The sequence below is a fragment of the Danio aesculapii genome, chromosome 3, assembly GCF_903798145.1.
Source record: "Danio aesculapii chromosome 3, fDanAes4.1, whole genome shotgun sequence".
Classification (NCBI taxonomy): Eukaryota; Metazoa; Chordata; class Actinopteri; order Cypriniformes; family Danionidae; genus Danio; species Danio aesculapii.
The window spans coordinates 33,433,816-33,444,052 of NC_079437.1; the positions used below are offsets into that span (position 1 = coordinate 33,433,816).

A 10,237-nucleotide genomic window follows, 5' to 3' on the forward strand; every position below is an offset into this window, starting at 1 on the left:
AGCTAATTTAATGGCTGAGCTCATGAACCAATCACAGCTGGTTTGTTGGGGAGTTTACATGCAGAGGAATTTATTTATATCTGTTATATTCTTTTCTGTAAAGCTGCTTCTGGCCATATGTCCACACTAAATGGTTATAAGAGACGTGTTTAAGGGATTATATGCTGCATCCTTAATTTATTCTCTTAGAAAAGGTGAGATCTCTGAAGTATCATGCATAGAGGGAAAATGCATTATAAAGCTTGAAGCATTAGAATCAGTACTCTGTATCGGCCGATCCTCATGAAAAAGGATCGGTACTCTGTATCGGCTGCAAAATCCTGATCAGAGCATCCCTATTGTTAGTTCATTTTAGCCATTTTGATAACACATGGAACATGGAGTGCACCCACATGACATCTTTCATGAAACATAAGGAAACGTTTGACTTTTACATAGTTTAGGCAGTGCAGTTTCGCTAATGACTTTTGTCTGTTGCTGTAGTAAGTCATTGTATTGTTTTATTATATTATTGTATCCAGTCATAGGGATTCCTTTTAAAGTACTTTTGGCAGTTTAACTGTCAGCCATTAGTCACTATCTGCTTTTTATTGGATACAAAAAACAAGATTGGTGGAGGAAACCAGTCAAAGATTTGAGAATGATAATATAGGAGTGTTGGGAAAGAGATCCTTAACATACTTTTGAAAAGTAAAATTCTTCTCAAACACCAAAACATGCTGTCATTTACTCACTTTCATGACCTTAGAAAAAGAAAAACAAACGAGGTTTCTTCTGTGAAATATAAAAACAATATTTTGTAAAACGTCTCAAGTGTTTTTCATACATCGATATGCAGCAAAATTCTTCAAATGAAAAATAATGTTTCTTTTTCTTGAGAAATTCATAAAGGTTTGGAATGAGTAGAAGGTGAGCAAATGATGACAGAAATTCCCCCCTTTGCTTCATCATACCTTCCATGTCAGTGTTTCTCAACCATGTTCCTGGAGAACAACCAACTAAGCACATTTTCCATGTCTCTTTAGCCAAACATACCTGATTCAGATCATCAGCTCAGAGACTCCATTAGTACTCTGAAATGTAATGGGTAATGGGTGTAACAGACAAAGGAGATATCCAAAACATGCAATGCTGGTGGTCCTCAAGGAACATGGTTGAGAAACACTTTCTCTTGTAATGTCATTTTAATTTGTAGCTGTCCTCATTCAACCCAAACAAGCTCAAAATGACAAGATTTACCCTGACAGGAGAGTTTTAATCAATAGTGTCATCAAGCAACAAAAAAACTGTCCAGGAAAGCAAAATTAAATATATTTCACACTGGTGTTTTCTCTCTTAAATTACAACAGACTTGAAAGGAAAGGAAGCCGTCAAGGGTTGTAAGGCAAACCTCAAATCAATTCACAGTAATGCATGATCACTCTTAAATTACTCAATATTGAATGTCAAACTCAAAACTGTCCCATTAGATTAAAGGTAATGAACATAAGTGACCTTAGCACAAAATAAAATCAGGCAGGTCACAAACTAAAGTCAACAGTAAAGTTTTACTGTGTTTTTACTTGTGATCTGAGGGCGGTTATTTCTTCTGCTGGGTTAGTTAACACTTTCAGGCTGTTTGCTGGGAATGGATGTGTGCTTTTAGCGTTAGCACACTAATCAGATCTCCTTCATCGCTCAGCTACAACACATTTTTTCATGTCCTTTGAATGTTAAGACTCATCTGTTGTCTTGTGGTCGCTCACTAAGTTTTAAGTGCTGTTGTGTGATTTGAGGCTGGAGTTATATGCTGTCCGGGGAGTGGAGATCGGGTGTCCTCTGCCGTGTGGAAGAAGTAGAGCTGAAACGAGAGTGGAGATGTCTTCAGTGGATATGCTGTAAGTGTACCACACACACACAAAACACCACATGTACATTTCTAGAAGATTATGCTTTTCAATCTCACAGGATCGCATTCAGATTTCAACTTTGGGGTCTGTCATATTTTTATTTAAAGATGCATGATATTGGAAGCAGATATTTTCAGGCCCCTTTTGACTGATAGCAGATGCTCATACTGATGGTGTGTGTTTTTGGGAAAGTGTGTATAAGCAATCATTCATTCATTTTCTTTTCGGCTTAGTCCCTTTATTAATTGGGGGTTGCCACAGCGGAATGAACTGCCAAATTATCCAGCATATGTTTTACACAGCAGATGCCCTTCCAGCTGCAACCCAGTACTTGGAAACATCCATACACTCATTTACACACATACACAAGGGACAATTTAGTTTATTTAATTCACTTATAGCGCATGTCTTTGGACTGTGGGGGAAACCCGAAGGAAACGCACATGAACACGGGGAGAACATGCAAACTCTACATAGAAATGACAAATGACCCAGCCGGGGCTCGAACCAGCGACAGCACTACTCACTGTGCCACCGTGTCGCCCTTATAATATCATGCATCCCTAATTTTAATGTTTTGTCTACAGTGCACACTGAAGTAACACTAGAATGGTTATACATGAGTGTTTAACTACCTTAAAATGTTTTTTATTTAAAAAATATGATTTATTCATGATTTAATCCTGATTTTTTTTATTTACTGTCACATGATCTTTCAGAAATCATTTGAATATGATTTAAACAATTTAAAATGTTTTTGATAAAACTGATTTTCAGAATCCTTTGGTGACTAGAAAGTTCAAACAAACAGCATTTATTTAAACTGAATATTTTGTATCACATAATAGCTTTGCATCCCTTTTATTATATAAAATGTAACTTTATAAGTTTTCACTAGATGATGTGTTGACTAACAGGAACAAACAATTAAAATTATAGTGTTTATTCAACTTTAACATTAATAAAATAGTCGTTCATTGTTAGATTATATTAACAAGCATTAGTAAATAAACACATTAGCAAATGTTGAACGATGATTAATAAAACTGTTCATTATTAGTTCATGTTAGTAAATTTATTAACATTAACTTGTGCGGTAACTCTTAAAAATAATGTTTTGTCAATGTGTTCACAAACATGAACTAAATAAAACATGGTACAGCCTTTATTAATCATTCAGAATTTACTAATGCTTTATTAAAATCCAAAGTTATGCTTGATAACATTAATGCACTGTGAGTTAACGTGAACTCGCAATGAACAGCCTTTATTTTTAATAAATAATGTTAGTAAAGATAAATAAACAATGTAAATAAATGTACTGTTTGTTCGTGTTAGTAAATACATGAACTACTGGGAATGTAATGTATAGTGTGAGTAATATAACTGTATAAAACTATGTATATTATTTTTTTAACCTATATTAAACTTACATCAACGAAAATATGAAATTGTCTGAAAAGAAGTGCAATTAAGCTGCTTTGTAGACAGTTATACAGGCATCCTAGTGGTTACAGCATGCAATTTAACACCTTTACAAGCAGATGGCGCTAAATGTTAAAATGGATATTTAATCACCATCAAACATAAAAAACAAAAAAACATTTTTTTTTTTATCAAAATCAAACTTAATTTGTCAAAAATGGCAAAAGGATAAAATTTGTCTCATGTAAAAAAACAAGCAATAAAAGAAGAAATAAGCTTAAGTAATAGACGAATGATGTATGTGGTAATGGGGTGGGAAAATAAGCTTGTGCTTCATCCCGCTCCATTTGACCATGTTGAAATGTATTTTTTGTTGAAGATATTTTATGTATGATATTTCTGTTCGAAAATTAATAAATCAAATAAAATATTAATTATTGGATAAATATATTTTTTAAAAAAACTCAAAATGTGATAAAATATGATTAAACAAAAAATACATTAAAATTATTTTCCTGAAAATAAAATGTTATGCTACAGGTCTTCGGTCACACTTGACCGGGAAGGGCACAAGTGTGATTCTGATTTCTAGGTAACCAGAGGGTTTTAAAAAAAAGTATAATAAAATTACTGACCTCAAACATTTGAATGGCAAGTACAGCAAGTTTTTCTATCAAAACATTTTAAATGAAATGTGAGAAGTGCAATCCATCAACTCATACCTAACCAGCTATATATTTCACTTCGTATTCACTTCAGAATAAAAGGAACGGTAGTAAAGATAGTAAAGATGACTGTGTTGTTTATCAGCATAGCAGTTATAGCCAAGGCATATCAGACCTGAAATATCCCTCTGAAGAGTTTCTCTCACCTTACAGCCGACAGCCAGTAGTGCGTGAAGTGCCACGATAACAGCCACGGTGGCGAAAGCCGTTAGTTTAGTGTCTTCACGAACCGCCGGCCAGAACGTGATGACCAACACCGAACCAGATATCACCATCGCAACCACAATCAACAACCACTGGAGCCAGTTGAAAGGAATGGTCCATAATACCTAAAACCAAATGGAGCATGACTTACTGAGTCTAAAATCTACAAGTTTGATTGTTTGTGTGCTTTTGAAGATTTTCCTAATCTTACCGAGGTAGGAATGTAAATGAACAGAGAGTAGCCGTAGACACAGACGGTCTCTAAAAATGTGTATCCGTTGATTTGTCTCTCAACACTTTGACGCCACGTGAGGAAGCCCCAAACTCCTAACGGCACCAGCCAGGCATAGAGGAACACAGTGACTGCTGCAATGGAGACTACAAAAAGAAGAGTTCAGATTAAAAGCAGATCTTGACTTCCACATTCACTGACTGGCAGGTTGTTCATACAATGTGTAGCTAAAGATTAAGTAATTTTTTTAAAATGTCAAAATAAATGATCTTAAATCAGTTTAACGTTCACTGACGTCAACATCTTTGTGATTCATAGGTTGATTTCCCTACCAGGCACCATCAAAACTGACAGGTAAGCAAAACTCATCAACAAGACCGCACATTAGCTCTTTATTGTGCAGCCCATTAAAATAGTACAACGTAGAAAAGATAAGAAGAATTTTAAGAATATGCATGTTTTCATGAAGGCAACACAGTGGCTCAGTGGTTAGCACTGTCGCCTCACAGCAAGTAGGTCACTGTTTCGAGTTCCGGCTAGGTCAGTTGGCGTTTCTGTGTGGAACTTACATGTTCTCCCTGTGCTGACGTGGGTTTCCTCCAGGTGCTCTGGTCCAAAGACCACAGTGCTCACAGTAAAAAGACATGCGCTATAGGTGAATTAAATAAACTAAATTGGCCGTAGTGTATGTATGTGAATGAGTGTGTATGGATGTTTCCCAGTACTGGGTTGCAGATGGAAGGGCATCCGCTGTGAGAATAAATGGACTAAACTAAAAGAAATGAAATGAATGAATGAATGAATGTTTTTTATTAAAGGATGTTAGGGGTATGTGTGTGTGTGTGGTTTGAAAATACAATTTACTTAGTCACAAATAGCCCAGTTTTACCTTTTAAACATATATGACTTTAAAAACAAGCATCCTTTCAAAAACTTTTATGCATAATATATATATATATATATATATATATATATATATATATATATATATATATATATATATATATATATAGGGTAATTCTGAACAAGTGTTGTTTTTAAAAACAAAATTAAAGAAATACAAAATGAAAAATATAGACAAAATATGACATTTACTATAGTAATTTACTTTTGAGGTCACCTGTAGGTTTCACCTGTAGTTTTTAGAAATTATAAACAGGTTATTTTACACATAGATTAGTGAATTGTCATTTGATTCACATGTGAATATTTGTCCCTAACTACAAAATAATAGACTATTTAATTTGGGCTTTCAGTACTTTGTATGTTTATGTAACATTTTATAATTTTTTTTTTTAACAAAATCAAATATTTTAGTAAAGAAGGTTTTTTAAATTTATGAGACTTTTTAAAAAAGCAAAGGACAAACATCTGCTTTTAGTACACTGTTATCATGAACAAAGCCTCATTTTCCAATCCTAACAGCATCTTACCTCTGTGAAATTGAGGTCTGTAGTGATACTCTGGATTTCCCATCTCACTCAGAAATGTGGAGAGGTTCCCACTGATGGCCAATGAGAACACTAGAGTCACACAGATCCAGAAAGGACCTGAAAAGAGAAAGAGAACAAAAACTGTCTGCGAGTCGCATAATAATCCACTGAAGAAAAAATACAGTGAAATATATATAAACAAAAAATAATTATCATTTGGACATATTGTGAAGATTTGAGAAATTATGTCCATTACCATATAGATCAGGGTTGCTTCGTATGTGGTGTTTGATGAAATTCCGTCCTGGCAAAGGCATAACTGAGCCCTTTATCCTATCCAGCACCTACAATGATACAAATAATATTATCTATGACATAAAAGACACAAGCTGTTGATGTTTAAAATTGAACATGATAACTACAAGTTGGTAAATGAAACTTTTAAAAATCAGGAATATCCTTTACAATACTAGTAATCTGCACAAATATATATTAAGAAATCAGATTTTATGAGGACATTATATTTTCTAGTGCAGTTTTGTAGTATGGTGTGAGTCACTTTAACCTGCTCGTTATTTCATTTTTCATTGATGGAAATACTGGTTAGCATATGCAGAGTTTATTCACAAAAACAAATAATTCCACATTTATTAAAATTCTGATTTCATGTTTTTTCTATTGTGCATTAAATAGTACAGCTGCAAAAAACACAATTTATGGAAATAACTAAAACTGGAGCTTTTTAATAGTTTTTAGAAAAAGTTTTTACTTTGAGTATTGAAAAGTTACAACTGCCCAAAAAACATAATATCTAAAAATGTCTAAAACACTGTGATTATCTGTTTTTGCTTATGATGTTTTCATATGTTGTTCCATTTTCTAGATTAAATAAAATCTTGTTTTGTTCTTCAGACAAAAACTGCCATGACTAGAACACATTTACAATGATTTACAGAATTCATTCAGTTCTTTTACTAAGTTTGTATATCAGAGCATATTTAGAAAAAGACATTAAAAAGAACCACAGTGCAGCTTTCTAATAGAAACCACTATGTTTTACTCGTTTGTCAGCATAAAAACATCAATTACAGAGAATATAATACATTTTGAAACTGTAACTATACCGAATCAGAAGTGTACTTAAATTAGGTTCAAATATAACCATATCATAATGAACACACCCAGATATTTACCACAGCAGAAGAGGTAAAGAGAAAAGTAACACACCTGCACTGTATCAACGTTGAAGAACGACTGATAGTATTCAAACGTCCAAAACCCACCAGTTTTCTTTTCCCCTCCAAGCAACTGTGGAGAATATTGAACAAAGTGGAAAAACTACCAGTGAGTGACTAAATTAGCTGCTTGTGATATTTTGTGGCCGTTTTGTTCGACGTGTCACCTCTGAACTCTCCTGCTGATTCTCTTCATCGTCGGACAGGTCGAGTCTGACCTCTCCAGATGGGGCTGCTGCTGGGTTTGGGCTGGAGATGCTGAGGGTTGAGGCTCCAGGATTTGAGGACAGGAGATCTTCGGCTTCTTCAAACTCTGAACAAGTGAAAAACAAGATTAAAACAGAGATAGCGGAACAAGAAGGTACATATAGATGAGCGCAATCCTTACCCTGAAACTTTAAATCATCTGGACTAGCCATGGCTGGAGATCATACGAATACACTCTTCGAGGGAATTCCGACTGTAAGTTACACATAATTTATCACACGACAGCTGTTAGCACTGAAATCTGGACAGATTTAGACCAACTCACTCACCTGGCTGATAATCCAGCAGTGTGTTTCTTGCTACGTCTATTATTCAGCTTGTGTCGAGCTAGCAAATACAAAAACAATCGTTTCGTCAGCTCGGTTGGTATTTCGTAAGACCCTTTGGGTAAATGGGATCAAAAATATCTGTAAACGATTAGATTACACATAGAAAATATTTGATGCAGTCTTAATACACAAGGATTTAGCGTTATCGTCCCCATATTCCACGTCACCTGCAGGGTTCCGGTGCGTCAAAACACGATCACGTGACCGAAACAAAGCCGGAACTAGAGCTGTATGTTTTGGTTACCTGTATGGAAATTGAAAACAACTTGAGCATAATGTGATACAATTACCATGTTGAGTGCCTCTAATATGAGACAAGCTAAAAAAAATTGAATTGTGTTTTTTTTTTCTCAATGAGATTGAAATTATGCAAACTGGTCTAATTAAACATACTTTATCTTTTTTATTTAGCATTTTAACGTTAGTATACTGTTATTAATGTGTATGTCTTAGTCTGTGTGCGCCTATGATTGACATGTGTTATTAATGACAAAACGGGACAAAATTTTGTATGGTGGAACGGGGAAAGGAACATCTTGTTTCCTCTCCGGAACAATAACATTCCGCGTACCGTACTCGCCATTTTGGCTCAACAGTTTCACCATCCACCACTATTACGTTTATCAAGATTTGGAAACTCTCTGCTGAAAACCTCATCCTGTGACACATTCCCCGTGAACTCTGAACTGTCACACTTGCGCGAGTTCATTTGTTAACATGGCCGCCTCGTGGCTGCTGAAGAGATGGTGCTCCACAGCAGCTAACATTACAGTGACAACCAAGGGCACACGGTGGGAAAGACTGAGAAACGGTCGCGCTGGTAAGACTAAATGCTTCTCATTTCCCCCTTTTCTGGAATGAGTATTAAGATAAGATTTATATTACCATTAGCTGCTCAAATACTCGAGTCTAGTGTAGGTTTCTTGTATTTATCTCATTTCTGGGTTTTGCATACATGTTAACATTTACCTACATAAACACAACAGCAACTTGTGTAATAGTTTTTGATATATACAATTCACTCAGATTTACAGTATAGCATTAAGAATGTATTTTTGAATTCCTTATTAAAATATAGCTCTAACACCCCCCAGAAAATTTTGAACGCAGAAGATACTTTGAAGAATGTTGCAATTGGAAGCCATTGATACCCATAGAAGTCAATCACTACTGATTTTTTTCCCAGCATTATTCTAAATATCTCAATTTTATGTTTAACAGTAGAAATAGACAGTGAATTTGGAAAAAAGAAACTATTTGTGATTAACTAAAGACAGAATTTTCATTTTTGCGTGAAGCGTTCATTTTAATTCTGATAAATGACTTTTTATGAACTGCATTTGAATGGTTTGTCTAAACTCTGTAATTCTCTCGGCTGTTTTCAGGTGTATGGTTCCGCAGTCTTTTAACCGACTATAAGGAGGCTTGTCGTGAGGCGGTGGTGGGGGCCCGTGATCGACCCCTCAAAGCTTCAGTCTACCTGGGTGTTCTGGGAGGAATGTACGCTTGCTGTTACACCAACCCTGATGATTCCTCCTTTGAGACCAGCCTGCTGGAAACCTCCAACCGTCTGGCTCTCCTGTCTCCATGGATACGCAGTGGCACCTCAGATGGACACATCCAGACCCTTGTGAAGCTGCGAAACGAGGGCAGGCTGCGCTATGCCAGTCTGGGCATCGCCTCTTTGACTTATTACGCAGACTACGATGCAGAGTCTAGCCTCTATGAAGCTCGATGCTCTGCCATCTCTGTGCCCTGGTCCGAGCTGCACAAGCGCGTGCTGGACGTGGGCTTTGCGGGACGGTGGTGGGTGCTTGATCATAAAATGAAGGATTTTGATATAAACGAGGAGGAGTTCAAACATCTTCCTCCTGCTCTGGTGGCAACAGTCCCACCATCACCACAAATAACTGAAAGAAACGAAAAGCTGCATGAGGACTCATGGAAAGCCGTGGTGATGGATGAGGAGAGCAGCGAGTTTGAGGGTGTACAGAAAGACATGGACACGTCTGGAGAAGGAAAAGAAAGCATCAAAGCATAGATGTCTTGATGGACGTGGTAAATTTAATGCTGTATTTCATATGAGAAGGGTCGACTCTTAAGAAGGAATGTAGTAGGAGACATTCCTGTACTACTAAAGCAGAGGAATGATGATTATAATGTGTTTATGCAAGTAAAAAGACATTTCACTGCTAGAGGTATGAATAAAAGTGTGACTTGTTGCCTACACGTACATTAAAACAGCTGCAGTATATGCTGACATTGTGTTATGTGAATGAATTATCAATCCTGCATCAGCTCAGCAAAAATATTCATGTCTTTTAAGTTGAATAATTCTCTGTCAGTGAGGGAAAATGAAATATTTACATAAACACCAGGTTTAAGTAAAAGTAAAATGTTAAGTATATTTATTTTGTTCTATAAAGGTTTGTACTTTTATTTCAAAATTTCACTTCAAATATTGTCATTTAGAGGTTTTTATTTTTCAAAAAAAGGCA

General features: G+C 35.7%; 2 protein-coding genes across 5 annotated transcripts; one reads left to right on the forward strand and one right to left on the reverse strand.

The window, feature by feature from the left end:
* Window positions 1-1,234: 1,234 nt before the first annotated feature.
* On the reverse strand, window positions 1,235-7,924 carry yipf2 (Yip1 domain family, member 2). Of its 4 annotated transcripts, none has more exons than XM_056453774.1 (10): window positions 7,907-7,924; window positions 7,680-7,737; window positions 7,532-7,603; window positions 7,311-7,456; window positions 7,136-7,216; window positions 6,165-6,252; window positions 5,909-6,025; window positions 4,455-4,621; window positions 4,186-4,368; window positions 1,235-1,840 (listed from the first exon to the last, which is right to left on the reverse strand). In XM_056453774.1, exons 3-10 carry the CDS (start codon window positions 7,560-7,562, stop codon window positions 1,745-1,747), a joined length of 909 nt encoding a protein of 302 aa, XP_056309749.1. In that variant the 5' UTR covers window positions 7,563-7,603; window positions 7,680-7,737; window positions 7,907-7,924; the 3' UTR covers window positions 1,235-1,744. The 4 variants fall into 4 exon arrangements, with proteins under 4 accessions (XP_056309749.1, XP_056309750.1, XP_056309751.1 ...); XM_056453775.1 differs by lacking the exon at window positions 7,907-7,924 and adding an exon at window positions 7,837-7,855; XM_056453776.1 differs by lacking the exon at window positions 7,907-7,924 and having other exon boundaries at window positions 7,532-7,586; window positions 7,680-7,900.
* A 417-nt stretch (window positions 7,925-8,341) lies between these two features.
* On the forward strand, window positions 8,342-9,999 carry timm29 (translocase of inner mitochondrial membrane 29). The gene is made up of 2 exons (XM_056453777.1): window positions 8,342-8,559; window positions 9,125-9,999. Exons 1-2 carry the CDS (start codon window positions 8,457-8,459, stop codon window positions 9,778-9,780), a joined length of 759 nt encoding a protein of 252 aa, XP_056309752.1. The 5' UTR covers window positions 8,342-8,456; the 3' UTR covers window positions 9,781-9,999.
* Window positions 10,000-10,237: the final 238 nt, after the last annotated feature.